Here is a 19,363-nt window from a genome sequence, read left to right on the forward strand (position 1 = left end):
GTGGGGCCGTTTAAAGAGTCCTCTTGGGAAAAATCTGATGCTAATCTCTGACATGAACAGAGAACATGGATCAAGTAGGATTTAATATCTGATTATAAGATTTTAAGAGCTACATTTATTGCAGCTACTTAAAAAGACAAATAATATTATATGACTTACGGTTGAAGTGGATCTGCAGCACATCCTGCAGGCTGCCCCTGGCCTTAGCATAACGCTGGGTGACCACCTCGGTTCGATTGGCGACGGCAGTGAGGTCAGCAGAGAGGCGAGACAGCTCCTGAGAGGGATGAGACCTGCACAGGGCGCTCATAGCCTCTCTGGCGGAGTCCATGTCTGCCCTCTGTTCCTCCACAACATCCTGCAGACCCTGTTGAGATCAGCATCATCATGGAGGACAGTACACAACAAAGTGATGCTACATACAAACAGCGGTGGCGTACCTTAATGGCACTGATCGCTTCAGGGGAGGCGGTCTCAGGGAGGCCCGACAAGGAACCTTCCATTTTATCAAGGCGCTCAGTCATCAGTGACATGAGGTCCTCAAGTCGCTGCTTCTGGAAAGTGAAGTAGGTCAGGCTGTGTTTGGCTTGGTCATGCATCTCCTGCACATGGGCCAACTTTTTCCTCAAGTCAGACTCCAGGACCTACGCCAATGAAATACACAGTCACCAATAACAATAGCCATTAATGATGTAGTGTAAATGATTATTCTTATTGTTGTCGAGATTGCATCTATTCTTAACATTATCACCTGCATCTGTAGGGGCGTTTCCTCCAGTTTAGCTCGGTACTTTAGGTCTTCCACTCTCTCCTGGAGAGCATCCAGCGAGTGCTCCCTTTTCTCCATATCAGCCTGTAAGTCAGAGTGAGCCCATTTGAGATAATATATTACCCCATCCATAAATATTATTGGCATAATTCTACCTGAAAGGTAATGAGGCGAGTTTCCGTCTCCTTGTCGTTCAGATTGGTAACACTGAGTTCAGCAATGGAGGTGATAGTCCATTGGCAGATATCCTGCTCCATGAGCTTGAGGTCATCCCATAGGGTCATACAGCAGCTCAATCTTTCCGTATTAGTTTGAATTCTCTCTGATACCTAAAACAGGGAAGGAAAAATCAACACAAAGTGCAGCTCTACACCACTGGAAATCCTCTCGAGCTTTGGAAGTCTTTAATTTGATAAGTGTGAGGATAAAATAGGTGTGAGGCAGCCGACATGTCAGGACCTGTTTATATTTCAGGCTAATTAGGAGTGACAGCTGAGCACAATCAAATGAGGTAAACAACAGGCTATTGTTTACTTATTGTTTAAGGAAACTACATTTTCCTCCCTTGTACTGTTGTAGGAGAAGGTTAAAGGTCATAACTTCCATTGTTCTTCGGTATGTGTTTAACAACACGCACCAATAGATGGGCGTGGTCCACCTGGATAGAGCCACGCCCCCTTCAACAGGAATCTACACTAGTTTTATGACTATTATTATTATTACCAACCAAATTCTACGTGCTACATACCCCCAACCACTGTTCCCTTAATGTCTCCATCTCTCCCTGGATGATGCACATGTCACAGTTGGGAATGTCATCCAATTCTCTCTGCAGATCCTCCACCGTGCTGATGAGCTGGTCCATGTCCTCCTGCTTTTCTCTCAGCTCTCCTTGCATCTTCTCATGCTGCAACAATTTGTACTATGAATGGCTACATATCCAGCGTTAAGCCTGAGTAGAGAGATGAAAGGATGTGTGCTCCACTTCTCACCCGTGTGAAGGAGCTCCTAGCCTCCTGAGCGCTGTGGTTGTGATCAGGCAGGTTGTGAGCGAGCGACTCTGCCTTCTCCACCGTGGCGCAGAGGGTAGACCTCAGCTGATGGTAATGGCGGAGAAGATCTAGTACAACTGTAGTTTGTTTTTGACTAATAAAGAGATGGAAATAGAGCTTTCACTATGCAACCCGACGGATGAGAAGGTCAATCTCTGTTCGACCTCAGACTGACCTGCTGGTAATGAGAGACTTGACATTGTCCCAGGCCGCCTTCACCAGTTTAAGCTCCTTCAGAGCCTCCTCTGCCAGCTCAGTGTCTCTCTGGGCAAGCTGGCTTCCCCTCTCCTCTAACCACTGCTGGCACTGTTGGAAGGAATGGAGCTCCTCCTCTAGTTGGGTCAAGGAGCGCAGCCTGGGAGACAAGAGTGATTCCCAACCTTAGCTCATCCTAATACAGTAAATATATCTTTTTTTCCAAATGAAGTGTTGTAATATTCATATACCTGCTTTGAAATGCTTGCACTGAGCACTCACTGACCGCCACCTGCCTTGTTTCATCCTCCATTTTCTCAAAATGTTTCATCACCTCCACCTTCTTTCCCGTGAAAGACCTCCACATGTCTCCAAGAGCGTCTGCTTCACTGAGCCTCCATCCCAAACCCGACTGAGCTTCCTCCAGGGATGAGACGAGGGCAACAACTAGCCCGCTGCAAGAGGTTCTTCCCTTGGTTCTTCCCGCTAAGCTATGCTCCTCTGAGGCACACAAGTGAAGGTGGGCCTTGGTCAGCATCCCATCCAACCCCACTGCCTCGCTCTCAAGCTGGGCCACATCTTTTGCAACTTTCCCTGTAAGGCCATGGAGCTCTACGGTTTTTGATCGAGTCCAGGTGCCCCCCCTCTGCAGGGCTTCATGAATCCAGTCGACATCCTGAGCTGCTGCTTTGTTCTTCTCCAGGAAGGACTCTAATTCATTCAGACATGCTTTTCGCAGACACAGCAGACATTCAGCTTCACTGAGAGGTTGGAGGCAGTCCTCTCTCCGGGCCTGGAGCTGCTGCTGGGCCTCGGGAGTAGAGCAGTCAAGCAGGGAGGATTCTCTTTGTTGGAGAGCTTCTCGAAGTGATGCATGATCCTTTAACTCGGATTCATGTTCCTGGAATAAGAGCATTATATAAGACATATTTCCATTATATCCTGAATAAATAAACAGGAAAAGTCTGTTCCTGGGTCCAACTGTGGCGATCATAAAACTTTTATTCACTGTGCAGGCATTTTTTGTTATTAATTTATAGATTGGGTACATAAGATTGGATCTCCGAGAAGAAGATGAGACTTTTAAGAAAAATAAAATAAAAAAAAAATTTTTTTAAATATACTGCAATACACTCCTCTGCACACTGTGTGTACGCTAGCGGCCCCACCTCCACCTACTGAGACAAAGAGATTATATGACTGACAGAAGGGCTCACTCCGTTCATGCCGTTGTTCTATGGAGCAAACAGGCCAAGGTGCTAAAACCAACGCAGCGAGTGAATCCAGGAAAATAGAGCCACATACACATAGAAATATATTGAGGCGGGCAAAATGATGGGAGTTTATTTTCATATATTTTTTGATTAATTAGCAATATCTTACAAAATCTCATGATACTCCGTGTTCATTTGAATGGTCATACATGCTGAAAGAAGCAAACTACTCACCATGAGTTTTGCGAAGGCACCGTTGAGATCAATAATATCCACCTGAAAAGAGCTTCTCAAGTGTTCACTCTTTTGGCTCAGTGTCAGAAGTTCCTGGTCAAAAAGCTCAAGTTGGGACAACTGAGTCTCCAGCAGCTTGCATCTAAAAAAAACCTCAAACAATTAAATGCAATTCATGCCTTATAAGACTTGTCCTACACATATTTGCATGAGTATAATGATTGCCTGTGTGTCATGTTGTTCTTCAGTGAAGTGTATCGCTTCTGGAGCTGTGTGAGATCATCACTGAGCTCTTGCACTGGAGCTTCAGGGGCAGACGGACGGAGACATAACGCCAGATTTAACAGACCCTCGAGGAGGGCGTCATTGGAGGGCGTCTCACTCTGCATTTCCTGGTAATGCAAAAATAAATAATAGTAAAAGAGGAACAAGTGACGGATGATGGAGTGATTTACCTTCACATGCAGGAGCTCCATCCTTATCTTCATCTTGTCTGCAGACAGTAAGTCATTGTCAGCACAGCAAATAGACTCGCCATGGTCTAGCCAGCTTTTCATTGACTTCGTCTCCTTTTCAAATCTAAAAAAAAAAAAAGTGTCATCGTTTCAGCACAGACAGATACTGGCGGCATCGCTATTAGTTCCTCATGAATAAAACAATGAATGCTAAGACAATGGCGACAAAAGCGTATTATTAAAAACAAAAAAAATACGGATGGCTGACTGCGCAAACAGACAGATGGAAGTTCAAGATAAGATGGCGCTTATTTATGGAACAAAAAGTGGCAGATTCAGATGACAAAGGGGAAGAGCAGCGTTCATACAAACATAATTAGATATGTGTCCCAGAAAATATCCTGCATATGATTCGCTTGAATTACGCAAAAAATGTTAATATAATCATTCATTCATTCATTCATTTTCGACCGCGGTTTGCGGGTGTGCTAGAGCCTATACCAGCCGTCTTCGGGCAAGAGGTGGGGTACACCCTGGACTGGTGGCCAGCCAATCACAAGGCACATATATTCAAACAACCATTCACACTCACATTCATACCTATGGACAATTAACCTAGCATGTTTTTGGAATGTGGGAGAAAACCGGAGTCCCTGGAGAAAACCCACACATGCACGGGGAGAACATGCAAACTCCACACAGCCGAGGGTGGAATTGAACTCGTGTCTCCTAGCTGTGTGGCCCGTGTGCTAACCACTCGGTTGCCATGCAGCCCTATACTATATATAGTACACTATATTTTATTTAGTAGCTCATTCGCCCCATAGCATGTTGTCAGTAGCCTCTGCAGTCAGAATGATAGCATCGGGGTTTAGCGTGTGTTATCTGCCTGTTTAACCTCTTCTGTCAGCATGATTGCATCATCTAGCGGGGAATTAGCCCCAGTCCGCCTTTCATCCTGCAAACATAATCTTCCGTCGGGCTGTGACAGTTGAATTTATGGCCACTTTGAAAAATGCCTGTGCCAATGATTATGTTTAAGGCTAAATGGAAGAACAAGGATGGAATAATCAGCTACAAATGGACTATAAACACATAAAATACCTTTGCCACAGTGCAAGAAGGCTCTCTAGTGTAGATTGTTTCTCTGCGGCCTTTGCTACAAACTCTTCCTGCAGCTTCTGGAGGTCAAGCACGTCTTGCTCCACTGTGGTAGCCTCTCCTTGACTCCTCACAGCTGAACACAACGCCATTAGTCTGGGCTTCAGTTGCTCCACAGCCTGGGACACGTCCTGCAAAACAGCAAGTGTTATGAGTGGGGGTGTCACGGCACGATACACGAGTATGACTTTTGGTCTCTTACCATGTGACTCTGCAAGTTCTTGGAAGTCTCAGACGATGAAGAGCAAAATGTAGCCGGAGAGTCAAGTTTCTCTTTAAGATGCTTCATTGTTTCCTTGGCCTAGAGTACGACAAAAACTCCCGTTTAAAATAAGCAGCTCATTCCGAGGGCATCATTTCTGGATGCCTGTTTTTTAGCACCTGTTCAAGGTTCTCATTGCATCTCTCGGTGTAAGTGGAGCTCTGCTTCAGCTGCTCTGTTAACCGCTCTGTGTTCTCCATCAGCCCCTCCCAGGAGCGCCTCATCTGGGTGAGGTCCGCACGGATACAGCCGCTCTCTCCAGGTGTCACCAATCTGGACAGGACCTTGCAATCCTCCTCCATGTACACCAGAGCGGCTCGCTGCTCCTCTAGACCTTCTGCCACTCTCTGGAGAATGAAGAATGGTTTGGAAACTTTTCTTGGAAACTTGCAATTTCCAAAGATAGCGATGAGAATAATCAATATACTTCTACTGTGCTGATGTGTTGGTCCAAATGATCTGACGGTGAGGAGATCTCGATGGCCTCCAGCATCCTCTGATTTTCATTGATCCATGAGGAGAACTTCACCGATTCAACACTGAAGCGCTCCCACGATGTATACACCCTTTCTAGATGTACAACACTAGGGGAAAAAAAAGAGATTAAGATTAAGATATGCCTTTATTCGTCCCTCAGTGGGGAAATTTGTATTGCACAGCAGCAAGAGTACAGAGTCAGTTAAGCAGTACAAAATACACAATATAGAAAAATAAACAATAAACAATATAAACAATGTAGATAATATGAAACCAGATGAGATATATGACCAGTCTATACACTGAGATCTTGTTAGAGAGTTAATATGAGGCATGAGGCAAAACAGTTGACAATATCACTATCATAAACAATCAAAGGATGCCCCATGGAATACATGGTGGACATCTACAACCCATGTATTTCGAGTGCAATTTAAAACATACTTTTTGCTGAGGTGGTCTTGAAGCTCCTTGATGGCTTCTCTGGCCAACTGGGCCTGCTGCAGAACCAGACTTTGATTCTTCGGACCCAGCTGGAGATCCACTGCATCCTCCAGGAGCACGTCTGCTCGCACGCTGCAGTCCTCAACCTTTAGGAAAAGCTCCTTAAAGCAATGCAATGGACAACATTAGATGATGAGTGCACACACATCACATATAGTACTGTAGTTACATGCATAGAGGAACACCAATCAGATACCTTGTTGAGATCCGTTTCTCTTTTCAGGCTGTCCAAGTTGTTGAATATCAGCTCTTTGCGCAGCTCAGTCTTTGTCTGCCTAATAAAACTCCAAACTGTTTGTCGCTCCTTTTCAAAGCTCTGCCAGGAGTCCAGAGTGGCCTGGGAAACAAGATCGGAAGCTCTTAGAAACATATGCAACTATAGCAGGCCGTCTTGTTCTTAGCATGCTACTCAAGCGGAAATGCTACTTCCCCAGGATGGAATCGACTCTGACAGTGCCCAAACAACATTAACGAACCAGCACACCAATCAATACTTGGTTAAGCCCCGTGAACGCGGACCCATCGATTCCCCCCAGCAGGAAGCATGTGGACAGATTAATGACACAAGCAAGCACTAATGTTCACGCACTACCTTCAGGTTGTGTTCCTTGGCGCTGAACTGCCGGTCAACTTCTCTGACACGCTCCTCCAGCTCGTGCACAGAGCGACTTAGCGCCTCTCCTGTATGCAACTGATGCGAGTGGGACACAAGAAGCTCCGCCTCCCTTCTGAGAGCCTGCAGCTGTTTTAGGCGTTGCTGTAATGCAAAAAACAATAACACACTCAAGGAGAAGCAATGTCAGACCTGTAAGTGACAACGACAACTCGGCATGCACACCTGGTGTATAAGGAACAGGTCCTGAGCTTCTCTCAGGTCCTCAGCATCCAGGATCCTGCTGATTTGCTCCCCGGCTTCCTTCCCAGCTTTCAGTACCTCTTTCAAAGCACCACGCACCTCCTCCCTGAGCTCCTCAAACTGGAACATGTTTGAGCCCTCTCCGCTACCCTGTGAGTAAACAAATGTTAGGGTCCGAGCAAATAAAAGCAGGGTCAGATTGCAAACTTTCAGGGTTTCAAATACCTGGCAGAGTGATGAAAAAAGGTCCCTGAAGTCAGCTGAAAGTTTAGTCAGGGCTGTTTGCTGTCTCTGTATCTCCAGTTCAGAGCTAACGTCAGTCAAGCTAGAAAGACGACTCTTAAGCCACGAGAGGCTCTCTTCCCGAGCTTCTCCCGCCTCTCGCAATGCCTGAAATTCATTTCAAATTAGACTTAGTTAGTTAGACATTGAGCTGATTGCATGTAAATGAAGCACACGTGTGCACCTGCACGGCAGCTTCAACTTGCTCCTTATGTGTGGAAGTTCTTGCCGTCTCCTTGAGGAGCCTCCGCTGAGATGAGAGCCAGCCTGAGAGCTCACAAAATCTAAGAAAAACAAGAACTTTAGAACCTGTGTGGAGGGGCGTAATCAACATATACTGTACCTATCGTTCCAGTCTTTCCACTTATCAGGATGCTGTTCCAGCTGCAGGCTAGTGCTCCTTATCTGCTCCGTAACCTGGTCCACAGACCTCCTGGTGGAGTCTAGCCTCCTGTAAGCCGAGTCGTTGTCGGGCAATTTATGACACAGATCCTCCATGTTCCTAATCCTCTTCTCGCACAATGTTAGAGGTTTGCGTTCCCTGAAGAACGTCTGGAGATATGCGAGAGAAGGGATTTGATGGTGATGGGGCCCAGCGATTTTATTACGACTGCAACGAGGCTCACCCTATGCTCTTTGATCACATGCTCACTGGTGGAGGTGTGCGATAAGGACTGGATTTCTCGGTGCAGCTCTGCTCTGCAGTCTTGTAGCACGTCATCTACTCGACTCTGCTCCACCTCCACGTTGAGACGCAGCAGATGAGATGGTACCTCACCCTGGATGTCCTGAGGTGGAACACAACATCAAATAGAAAGAATGTGATGCAGCGTTTGTATTGTGCACGTGTATTGCTACATCAACCGCCTACTAAATTCTCATAAAAGACTAAACGTGTGATCTCAAAGCACAAGGCCCTCTTTGTTAAATTCATGAAATATCCGTGATGCCTCCCCGCACTATGAAGAGTAATAAGCGAGTGTGCTACAAAGCACGTTAACCTCCTGACCTTCCACTGCTTGTGTAGCCTGCGGACTGTCTCTTGGAGCCCCTGTTGCTCTTCTTCTGGTAGGATGTCGGTCAACTCGTCACATGCCTTCAGGAATACGCTCAGCACGCGCTGGTCCAATTGACTGAAAAAATCCTGTTTGACAAAAATAGAAACAGAAGTGACTAACCACAATGAGTTAGAAGGCACTGATGAGGCGATGATGTCATGGCATCATCTTAAAGCACTCACTGACATCCAATTGGATTGCTGTGATGTCATTATCGGGGATGGTAGGACAGGGGTGGCCAAAAAAAATCCAAAATGGATGTAATAATAATAATAATAATAAATAAATATAACATCTCAGCATTACAAAATATCCAAGTGGCCCTCGCATTCTTTCATTTTTTCAATATGTGGCCCTCGGTGGAAAACGTTTAGACACCCCTGTCCTTGGGGGAAACATTTGGCTTTCATCTCACTGTGTGCTTCCTGAGTAATTCCTCAGCGTCTCCGCTCTCTCCCAAACACTCCTGGGCTTTCTTCAGCACTCTCTCCAGGTCTTGGCGGGATTCCTCGAACCTCCTCCTGAGAGAGCTGTTGGCCTCTTGCTGCCTTCTCCAATCCCCGACCTCCTTCAGCAGAGCCTGATAGAAACAAGTTGTTATAATATTTGCTTTTTTTAAAATTATTATTAATGAGGTGCCTGAGTCCTGTTGTTATTGTTCTAACCTGTGCTGAGCCTTGCACGTCAGCAACTGTCTTGTCCAGCAGGCTCGTGTCAAAGTGTTGGAGCACCTTGCTGGTGGAGAGTGCTCTCTGCACCGTGTGGTGGTTCCTCTCTATCACCGACAGACATCGCTTACAGGTTTGATGCTGGTTTAACAAATCCTGAGGACAATGGGGACAGTGTTGTGGATGTAGGATGTATCTTTCCACAGTTTTAGTCGAACCGGATGATGATGATGATAATATCGAACCTGCCACTCGTGTCTGCGCATGGTCGGGCTCTGTGTGCGCGCGTCACTGGCTGTGGCAGTAATGTGACTGGCACGCTCCAGCGCTTGATAAAAGGCAGTGATGTGTTTTTCCATCTCCTCCAACAATGGCAGAAGGGCATGACATTCCCTCACAAAAATGGGACACCGCTCCCTTACCTGGCAACCGGATAAGTCAGGCAAAAGGACTATGCTGCGGATGAAATGAAAACAGTGACTCAGGTGAACACCTACCCGACTCAACTGACTCTTTGCGGTTGTCATGGCTGCGATGACCCGAGTGGCCTCGTCGTGCGCCGCATCCTTTGCGAGGAGCTGAGCGCTGCGGCCGGCCAGCTTATATTGAGTCTCCATGGCAACAACCTTTTGCTTGGTATTCTGAAATGAAATGTACAGACAGGGGTCATGTTCTTGATTTTTTTTTAAATAAACACCTCTGGGCTTTGACATGGTCTGAACCTGACATGAAGAGCATTTAGAACTCTTTAGAACAAGGATGACGTGATATGGACAATATAAAAAAATTATCTACGTACGTCCATGTATGTCTTTTCTCACCTCTACATCCTGCAGAAAGGCTCGAACGCTGAGGAAAGACACGTGGACAGGAGCACTGAGTTTTGCCTCGGCTGTGTCCAAAAGTTCTTTCAAAGACGACATCGCCTTTAGGTGGTCTTTTCTCCACTTTTCCAACTCATTAGCTCGGGTGTGCTACGATACAGGAAGCAATAGATTGAGTATCTCGTACACCTCATGTCACCAAATAATCATCCCTCACCACGTTGCACTTCAAATTTCACGGCTTCACTCTTCAAAATTATCAGTCAAAAATATGCATATTTACTATTTTTTGCCTAAATTAAGTATTTTCAAAAAACTAAAATACAAATAAAGCAATCCCTTGTTTACCGCGGAATGCTTTTGTAGTTAGAACTGTTTAGAACTTTCTAAACACAGGGTTTTAACATGATTAGAGTCCTGTAGACATGAAATAACACCCCTATAGTCACTTTTATACTCTATTATTCTTTAAGGGCTGCACGGTGGACCGAGAGGTTAGCGCGCAGGCCACACAGCTAGGAGACCCGAGTTCGATTCCACCCTCGGCCATCTCTTTGTGGAGTTTGCATGTTCTCCCCGTGCATGTGTGGGTTTTCTCCGGGTACTCCAGTTTCCTCCCACATTCCAAAAACATGCTAGGTTAATTGGCGACTCCAAATTGTCCGTAGGTATGAATGTGAGTGTGAATGGTTGTTTGTCTATATGTGCCCTGTGATTGGCTAGCGACCAGTCCAGGGTGTATCCCGCCTCTCGCCCAAAACAGCTGGGATAGGCTCCAGCCAAATTAAATCAACAATATTGGGCAATAGGACTGTAAAGGAGACTATAGGGGTGTTATTTCATGTCTGGAGGGCTCTAATAATATTAACTCATATTTAGAAGGTGGTAAACAATAATTTCAGTTTTTGGATACCTGTTTGACCTTAAGGAAGAGCTCTCTCCATCGTCCATTCAAGAGAAGGAGCTGCTGCTTTAACTCAAATGACACGCTCTCGTCGCACGTTTCGATGAGAAAATTTCCGGCGTCGTTCATGGCGGCGTGCTGATCCATCCAGGAGCTTAGATTCCTGAAGAACTCCTGAATCGGGGGTGAAGAGATAAAGGGACAAGAAGAGGCGAATGCAGAAACAAAGAACGTTAATCAAGAAAAAAGATTTTGACATGCAAATTTAGAGAAACAAGGGAAAAAAAGGACAGCTCATCAAAAAAGAAACAAAGCGGTGGAGACAGTCAGACATGTGGAATCACCCTCAGCGGCATGTCACTGAGCTCAGCTACTTGAATGCTTAATGCTGATAAGACTCCACTTAAGGTGGCAACATGGCCTCCACAACTCCTGCATCAATACCTGCTTTGTGCTTTCTGGCTGGGTCAGGGCTTCCTCCGCATCCTCCAGCCAGGCTTGGAAGGAGCCCACCGTGGATGTGTACCTGTCCCAGTTGGAAAGCACCTCCTCCAGCATGCTCCTCACGCTGCGCACTTCCATGGACAGGCTCCTCCACTGGGCCGCCACATCCCGCACAAAACAGGACACCCACATCTCTCCCTCGTCTGCTGGAATATGTCAAGATTAGCAATGCTGATTGTGTTCATGTGAACACAAACAGATTTGAGTTTGCCATATCCATATTATTTTCACAACAGACCTCACTTGTAGGGTCGACCAATGAAGCCTTGCCTTTTTGCTCTGCATACCCTAAAGCTTGCAAAATAACCCCCAGAAAAAAAAACTAATAATGAAACCAGCATCTCAGCTTGTGCCCGGAGACCCACAGAAATGGAACAGCCCCCTAACTACCAAATGGGGTTGTATTCCCCACTGAAAGTCCCCACGGTGGAGGAACCTCATTTAGCTGTAGCCTGAAGACCAGGAAGCAGACACTGCTGTGGTGGTTATAGCCTGTTGTTAGCGGGGGAGGGGGCAGGGGGGCATACATTTGTAGTGAAACATACCAAATCACAGGAATGTCACTAAAAATAGCTAAAAGCCATTAATATACGTATATATATATTAGGTACAAGGAGGCTGTTTATTATTATTATATATAAAAACTGTAATGATTCGGAGTGCATGAGAAAGTGATATCTCTTTGAAAAAAATGGCCATTTAATAACAAGTATACTGCAATTATATAACACAGCAGCAACATTGGCTGACGGTGCAACCAACATTCTTTAAAGCGGCATGCAGAGGTAGAAAAAGCTGCTGGATGCCTCAAATACAAGGAGGTTGTCTACAGCCACAGTTATTAATGCTGATTTGACCCGGCACTAATTGAAGCAAAGAGACCAACACAACATGGATGGTGATGCCGTACTCACCTGAGCTGATAGCGCTGGTGTAAACCTCAGCGGCACATTTCAGAGACTGGAACAAGGTCTTGTAATTTTCAAAGAAATATTGCTTCTCCACAAAAACCTGTCAGAGACAGACAAGACATTGGTTTCTCAACATCTGTGCTCTAAAAATGAAGCTATGCATTCAAGAACTCCAATGCAAGTGCTCAATTTTGGTATTTCTTGTTTTGTGCTAAATTGGAAAGTGGCAAAAGTTGCAAAAATCCATAATGTTCTTCACTTTGGTAAGCAGTCCTGCTGTAAAAACATGAGCCACGTAGTATATATAATACACAGTAATTTACCTCATTCAGCACTGGTGTGGCACTAAAACCAAAACATTTGAAACTGACACCTATTTTTACCTCTGGATCACTCGTCTTAAAAAGTAAACAAATGATACATCCTTGTAGTAAAATATAATATGCAAATCATAATAATATTCAAAATACTTCAAGCCAAACAATCCACAGGATGAAAATACAAGGCTATATGACAAACAAACTGCCTTACTACATAATCGCGGAGCATCAGTTCAACAGATTCCTGTGTGCCGTATTTAATGATCCAGGACTTGAGCTTAGACTCAGCTGCAGTGAGAAAAGTCTGCATGTGGTGTTTGGTCTCCAGGAATTCCATCTTGGCCTGATGGATGCTGCAAGATGTCGACATAAAGTTCAGCCTGAAAAAAAAAAAAAAAAAAGAGTACTTCTATGAGTATTCTCTCTTGAATAATGTGAGGGGTGTTGCCCTTCCAACCTCTCAGCCATATCTTGGAGCTGTTCTGGGGGGACAGGGACGCCATCGATGCTTCTATCCTTATGGATCCTCTGGAAGACCTGCTGGTGCTCTTCAAGGCTCCTCAAGACGTCCTGTGCATCAATGAACACAATAGGGGATATATATGTATAAGAATATATGCAATCAGCTACGTTCTCTCTATGTGTATGCTACAGGTCCTGCCTCCTCCCACCAAGATAAAGACTGTATGACCGACAAAAGGGCTCACTCCATGCATGCCGTTGTTTTACGGAACAAAACAATGCACAGAGTGAACCTTCTTCTTGTCTGTTTGGAGGTAAAACAGACAATGTACTATGGTTTTCATTTTCATTTATTGTGTGATTAATCTTGTCACGGTTCTCTCCGGTTTTCTCCGGGTAATCCGGTTTCCTCCCACATTCCAAAATCATGCTAGGTTAACTGGCGACTCCAAATTGTCCATAGCTATGAATGTGAGTGTGAATGGTTGTTTGTCTATATGTGCCCTGTGATTGGCTGGCCACCAGTCCGCCCAAAGACAGCTGGGATAGGCTCCAGCACCCCTGTGACCCTCGTGAGGATAAGCGATAGAAAATGAATGCACGAATGAATCTTGTCATGTTTTAATCTTGCGAGGTCACACATGCATATAAACCCAGTGAGTGTCTGTAAACCTTGTGTCGTTCCAAAGAGCTTTGAACGGCTGCCTCATCATTCTCTTGTCGGGTGATGACCTCTTGCCGCAGAGCTCCTTCGGTGTGATGCAGCCAGGCCCCCAGCGCATCCAGAGGAGCGGGAAGGGATGTGTCCAACAGCAGATGCCAGTCCAGCAGCTAAATATGCAGCAAAATGAGAGGGAGCCTAGGCAGTGCTTGTGTGTATAATGTTTCATACTCACCCTGTTAGAGAGCCTTTCCCAAGCTTGCTTAACCAGAGCCTGATCCACAGTCAGCATCCCTTCCTTCTGCGTGGACTTTAAGGAATCCTCCACCTGCTTCCTCCTCATCTCCAGCTGGACACGCAGATTCTTAAACAACTATAATAAATAGATTTATATTTGTGGTTAATTTGTGAGAAAGTCCTCAAAATATAAAACAAACCACAGTGCTCTCATCAGGATTAAAAAAAAAAAAAAAACTCCACCTAATTGCCTGTGAATGCCGCTCCTCCGTCTACAGTATGATTAGCACACTATTCCGCAAAGTGAATGGGGATACCCCACACGCTGCTGATAATGGAACTTATCCCCCAGGCTTGGCGGTATAAGCCAGACAGACTGAAAATATGACGGCGCTGTCGTCTGATCCCTTCAGTGTATTGCCACACAGATTAAAGCCAATAATGGGAGCATCTGCGGCCAGTGTGCCAGCTCACACACACACACACACACGCACACACACTGTACCCTCTCACCTGGTACTGCTGAGCGAGATTGCCCTCAGTCTCCTGGGCGTGTAGTGCGTCTGTTTCCAGCTGGTCCAGCCACATTTTCAACTCCCTCAGGCTTTTTCTCTGCTCTCGCTGTAGGAGGCCGTCCGTGGTGGAGGGGTGAAAGATGAGTGGAAACACAGACATGGAAATTGAGGAAAAGGGGAGGGCATGTAAGGAGCAAAGGTGATGGATGGAGGAAAAGGGTAGAAGGAGGTGAGAGTGGTACGGTTAAACACGCTCTGCTAATCTCGTGTGTTGCTCTGTTGGACAAAATGTCAAAACAGTCACAGCTGCCAAAAACACTCTGCTTAAACATGCTACTTTGTCTAAGACCCTCTACCAGTGGATTTTAAGTTACCATGACGATAATACTCCCAGTCTATTCAGTCTTATCACTTCTCTACTGTCGGAAGCCCAATCCCCAAACTTTATTATTAATGACAGCTTAATACATGGGTATAGATTAAGCTAATTCTAGAATTAACTTCTTTAATAGTCACAGTCGTCAGGGATAGCCGGCGTCAAACAATGTCAGTGCACTGTCAACAAACCTAGCGCCGATGCTGGAGGCTTTCATTGTTATGGGAATCGGACTGCAAAAGTGCAGCGGTAAAATATAGCTCTTTTATTGTATTGATGGCATTCGTCCATAAGCATCACTTCATGTTGCAGCATTATAACGCATAGCCCCCCATGTTGCAAGGATATTCATTCATTCATTTTCTACCGCTTTTTTTCCTCACGAGGGTCGCGGGGGGTGCTGGAGCCTATCCCAGCTGTCTTCGGGCGAGAGGCGGGGTACACCCTGGACTGGTCGCCAGCCAATCACAGGGCACATATAGACAAACAACCATTCACACTCACATTCATACCTATGGACAATTTGGAGTCGCCAATTAACCTAGCATGTTTTTTGGAATGTGGGAGGAAACCGGAGTACCCGGAGAAAACCCACGCATGCACGGGGAGAACATGCAAACTCCACACAGAGATGGCCGAGGGTGGAATTGAACCCTGGTCTCCTAGCTGTGAGGTCTGCGCGCTAACCACTAGACCGCCGTGCCGCCTATATAGGGTATTGGTGGTGGAAAAGCAACTTCACATGGAAATCCGGGTGGTACCAATTTGACGTGACAGACAAATAAATGCCAATGATAGAGCTAGGCCCCTGACCTACCTCCAACATTTCCTCTATATCACGAGGAGCGAGGCCATGCTGCGTGACAGACGCCTGCACAACAACCACAGGACAGCAGTCACCACACAGAGACACAAAGCTGCACAAAGACAAGGCCGAAACGTGCAAAGACGTAAGACGATGCTGGATGTCATTTAACTGAAAAGATGGGAGAATTTAGTAGGGTTTTGTGCAAAAAGTTTAAAAGTATGAATGCTCAAACGACTTCAATAATGATTTGGAGTGCTTGAAAAATAGCTCTCTTTTGAGCTCGCTCATTAAGTGGGTATATTGCACAACAAAGCGGCAACATAACCAACGTTGTAATAGTAGTAAGGAGAAGTAGCTGAGTAGCGGAAGGGTCGATGAAGCTGCTGCATGCTGACTGACAGTCACAGTTGTTACCGCCTTTAATCAGAGACTCTGGCGGGTGTTCATTGACTGAGTGATGAATTTAATTGGAGAATTTACAATACGTATTTTCAAGGATGTTGTGAGTATAATTCACAAGGGTAGAGAACCTTTACTTTTCGCACCAAATCTAAGTAATACTTTATGGATCTGACCACACAAATGATTAGAAAAGCTAGTACGTCATGCTATAAGTGGAAAATGTCATGACTGAAATGTGCTACAATGACATTTGGTAGACAGGACAAGGCGTGCGGGGAAGCAGAAAGACAAAAACGAGATCAATCTGACAGCTGTTTACCTCCTCCTCTTCTTCGTCTGCCGCCGCTTGTCCATCAGAGGCGCTCTGCTCTCGCTCAGGATGATGCTTTAGGAACTGGGCCACGTACGTCATGATGGATTTCTCGTCTGGCTTGTCCACGTCCACGTCTGACAAGTGATGCCGGGGGAATGTAATCAGACATCAAGCTGATATGAAAATCAAGCTTCTAAATAGACTTTGGATTATTATCAGCAGTAATGAAGGCCACGGCCAAATGGGGCTCAATGACTGTGATGTCAGGCTTGATTTGTTTGCTTTTTTTCTGAAGAGCCAGCATGAATTGGCACAGATGTTTTGGCAGCGTGTCCGCTGATGTGATATTGTGTGATAGACAATCATAATTGGAACCTGTGGGGTAGTTTTGGAGGTACAGTCTCTTGGAAGTGTTATAGGAAAACGTGACTTACCCTCAGGGTCAAGGAGCTGCGCTATGCCTAACTGCGTCTCAGCTATTAAGAAGGCTTCCTGCAGATTTTCCCGGTTGGGTCTTCTCCTTACTCGCTCCATGTCCACCAGATTAGGCCGGAGGGCATTGAGGACGGCAAAGAAGGATAGACCTGTACGCCAGCTAGGACCGAAGTCTTTCACCTCGATTCCCACATGTCTAGGAAAATGACAACAACACAATTCTGAAATGAAACGTGGATCTCCATTCAGCAAGCGTTTTTTTGGTCTCTGTGTAGCATACTTAGTGGCTGTCTCCTGGACCCATCTGAGCAGGGCCTTCCTGGCACCACCTTGCAGGAGTGGGAGGGGTTTCTTCTTGAGAGGCGGGCTTGTGGCCTCGTTGCTGCTGGCGGAGCTGTCCAGTGATGAGGAGCTACTGGGTGAGGCCTGGGATGCTGGTAGACTGCTGGTTAGCTCCTCAATCTGCGGAGTGATAGTCAGTACATTTCAACGAGGGAGGCAAATATTAAGCTGGTGTTGCAAAGAGAGCGTAGCATCGCTATTATTAAGTCGACGTGTGCATGTATGAAATGCCTGAGGTGGCAACTACTTGCTTCCAGTGTAAAATTGATTTCCCTTAGCTTACGTTTTCTCTCTGTTCAGCTTCATTAGCATTTTTGCTGGCTGGAAAAAGATACAAAAGAGATAGAATTTACCGGAATATTACCTGGAAGTAGAGAATGACGGTCCACACCAGCCCCAAAACAATTGACGGCCGACCATCGACGATATCTGTTGAGTTGATGTTCACCAACTTGATCTGTTTCGACAGGATCAAAAGATCCTACAAATCAACATAATCCAATAGTGGAGGACTTCCAAGTCCTTAAAGTACACAAAGGATGTAAAAGAATACTGCAAATACTGACCGGTGATCCCCTGTAGGCAGACTAAAGGGAGGAAAAAAAGAACTTAGAGGCACTCAAGATGTGACTGAAAATGAACGCCCCATTGAGCGTGGGATGACAGACATGATGGCGCTATCATGAGGCGTGGAAGCGTAGCTCTATCACCACGACTCACACCACGCCGATTACACCGCTGGAGGTATGAGTATGTAGTGATCTGCCGTGATATAGATAAGCATCCTATATCCGGGTTATCATTTGGTCATCGATAGACAGGAGGTACAAGGAGTCATAGCTGGATTCGGAGGGGGTCGGCGTGTGGAGGGTGATAAGAAAAACATGACTTTAAATTGGAAATCACAGCAGGTTATATTATTATAAAACCTGACACGCCGCATTGTGCCACAATTACACTTTACGCTTTGATATAGGGTCACCGAGTTATAAACGCACACTCCCCAAAACAGACGTATGAAGCATTTGGGCCTCTAAGGCTAAACGTAAATACAGTCTAGACATAAATCAGATTTACACGCCGTGTGTATTTACATTTAATTTGAAACTTTGATTTACACAGCCGACACACACGCATACACAGCCTGCTGACGTCTCATCTCCTGCCTGCAGATTACTGGCACGGGATTTATGGTTTAACCCTGTCACACTTGAGGAAGAGGGGAAATCAATGTTCCTGCAGACGCCAGCTCATACTTCTTGGCTTTATGTGGATAACCAAGAACGAGGCGGGGGGGCAGGGGACGGGTGGGTCTCACGGAAGGGGAAGTTTATAATTAGTTTATGTAATTCTGCTCGGGGATTTATAAGATGGCGGGAAAACTGTTGAAGGCTAATGTATGTAAAAAGTGTTTACGTATCGGTTTACAGACTCGATTTTGTTTTTTTTCGCTCGTTTGCCAAACAAGTCGAAAAAATGCCAACGGGATATGAACAGCAAGAATACAAAGTCTGAGGTTGTATCGACTGACTGATGGTGTATTCAAGGTGTCAGCAGGTGGAGATATGAAGTGAGCGAGGGGGGGAAAAAAAAGAGGTTAAAGGTCAAGATTTCTCCATGTTTGCACCCAGGAGGAAAACAGCTGAGCCCCAAGCTCAGCAGTAAAATGGAAACCACAAAAAAAAAAACATAAAAAGAAAACCCTGATCTCCTACCTTCCTCCCCTGGAGGAAGTTGAGAGCAGTACCGATGTTTGCAAGCCAGTGGATCCTCTTTAGCTTCTTGCCCTGCTCGCATGGCTGCAGGGGAGATGCAGACAACAATGGGGGAGTAAAGACACAATGGGAGGGAAAGGGGGGGGTGCTGTAGTAAGAGATGTGAAACCAGCAAAAGCCTTCATGGCAAAACAGACTGTAAAATAAGTGAGAGGCTGATTAATAGAACACAGATCACTTAGACCTGAGGCAATATTGACATGAGTAAATACCAGAAGCTATTTGTCTTATCTGTCCTTGTGAATCTGCCTACTTCTGTTAATTCTAACATCCCAATAAGAGCCGATCAATACACTTTTCCATGTGGAAGGTCTGCATGCACCGAGTTCACACATTTTACTTCGCTTCTTAGATTGAACTGAAAAGCAACCGTATCAACACACGCTC

General features: G+C 45.6%; 1 protein-coding gene across 18 annotated transcripts in view; it reads right to left on the reverse strand.

Moving 5' to 3' along the window:
- The window catches only part of syne1a (spectrin repeat containing, nuclear envelope 1a), a 114,124-nt gene that overhangs the window by 75,750 nt on the left and 19,011 nt on the right, over positions 1 to 19,363 (reverse strand). For 13 of the 18 annotated variants that reach the window (XR_009120165.1, XR_009120166.1, XR_009120163.1 and 10 more), the window contains 44 exons: positions 18,917 to 19,000; positions 17,768 to 17,788; positions 17,566 to 17,658; positions 17,140 to 17,321; positions 16,859 to 17,055; positions 16,431 to 16,558; positions 15,719 to 15,772; positions 14,524 to 14,631; positions 14,009 to 14,146; positions 13,785 to 13,943; positions 13,108 to 13,220; positions 12,862 to 13,030; positions 12,334 to 12,430; positions 11,360 to 11,562; positions 10,925 to 11,089; positions 10,009 to 10,161; positions 9,685 to 9,828; positions 9,433 to 9,609; positions 9,185 to 9,343; positions 8,935 to 9,099; positions 8,471 to 8,605; positions 8,088 to 8,249; positions 7,805 to 8,013; positions 7,646 to 7,745; positions 7,405 to 7,569; positions 7,162 to 7,329; positions 6,916 to 7,080; positions 6,520 to 6,660; positions 6,264 to 6,424; positions 5,770 to 5,926; positions 5,462 to 5,689; positions 5,283 to 5,381; positions 5,024 to 5,211; positions 3,920 to 4,043; positions 3,690 to 3,856; positions 3,465 to 3,606; positions 2,268 to 2,917; positions 1,997 to 2,176; positions 1,762 to 1,915; positions 1,518 to 1,676; positions 925 to 1,098; positions 752 to 853; positions 441 to 644; positions 160 to 367 (listed from right to left, as the gene is read on the reverse strand). Coding sequence is in view for 12 of the 18 variants with exons in the window: in XM_058056442.1 (XP_057912425.1) it covers positions 160 to 367; positions 441 to 644; positions 752 to 853; positions 925 to 1,098; positions 1,518 to 1,676; positions 1,762 to 1,915; positions 1,997 to 2,176; positions 2,268 to 2,917; positions 3,465 to 3,606; positions 3,690 to 3,856; positions 3,920 to 4,043; positions 5,024 to 5,211; positions 5,283 to 5,381; positions 5,462 to 5,689; positions 5,770 to 5,926; positions 6,264 to 6,424; positions 6,520 to 6,660; positions 6,916 to 7,080; positions 7,162 to 7,329; positions 7,405 to 7,569; positions 7,646 to 7,745; positions 7,805 to 8,013; positions 8,088 to 8,249; positions 8,471 to 8,605; positions 8,935 to 9,099; positions 9,185 to 9,343; positions 9,433 to 9,609; positions 9,685 to 9,828; positions 10,009 to 10,161; positions 10,925 to 11,089; positions 11,360 to 11,562; positions 12,334 to 12,430; positions 12,862 to 13,030; positions 13,108 to 13,220; positions 13,785 to 13,943; positions 14,009 to 14,146; positions 14,524 to 14,631; positions 15,719 to 15,772; positions 16,431 to 16,558; positions 16,859 to 17,055; positions 17,140 to 17,321; positions 17,566 to 17,658; positions 17,768 to 17,788; positions 18,917 to 19,000 (7,051 nt within the window). In the remaining 6 variants the exon portion in view is untranslated. Of the gene's footprint in view, positions 1 to 159; positions 368 to 440; positions 645 to 751; positions 854 to 924; positions 1,099 to 1,517; positions 1,677 to 1,761; positions 1,916 to 1,996; positions 2,177 to 2,267; positions 2,918 to 3,464; positions 3,607 to 3,689; positions 3,857 to 3,919; positions 4,044 to 5,023; positions 5,212 to 5,282; positions 5,382 to 5,461; positions 5,690 to 5,769; positions 5,927 to 6,263; positions 6,425 to 6,519; positions 6,661 to 6,915; positions 7,081 to 7,161; positions 7,330 to 7,404; positions 7,570 to 7,645; positions 7,746 to 7,804; positions 8,014 to 8,087; positions 8,250 to 8,470; positions 8,606 to 8,934; positions 9,100 to 9,184; positions 9,344 to 9,432; positions 9,610 to 9,684; positions 9,829 to 10,008; positions 10,162 to 10,924; positions 11,090 to 11,359; positions 11,563 to 12,333; positions 12,431 to 12,861; positions 13,031 to 13,107; positions 13,221 to 13,784; positions 13,944 to 14,008; positions 14,147 to 14,523; positions 14,632 to 15,718; positions 15,819 to 16,430; positions 16,559 to 16,858; positions 17,056 to 17,139; positions 17,322 to 17,565; positions 17,659 to 17,767; positions 17,789 to 18,916; positions 19,001 to 19,363 lie in introns of those variants that run through there. The other 5 variants (XM_058056447.1, XM_058056438.1, XM_058056436.1 and 2 more) reach the window with 4 other exon arrangements.

This window comes from Doryrhamphus excisus, chromosome 19 (assembly GCF_030265055.1).
Source record: "Doryrhamphus excisus isolate RoL2022-K1 chromosome 19, RoL_Dexc_1.0, whole genome shotgun sequence".
In the NCBI taxonomy this organism is placed as follows: domain Eukaryota; kingdom Metazoa; phylum Chordata; class Actinopteri; order Syngnathiformes; family Syngnathidae; genus Doryrhamphus; species Doryrhamphus excisus.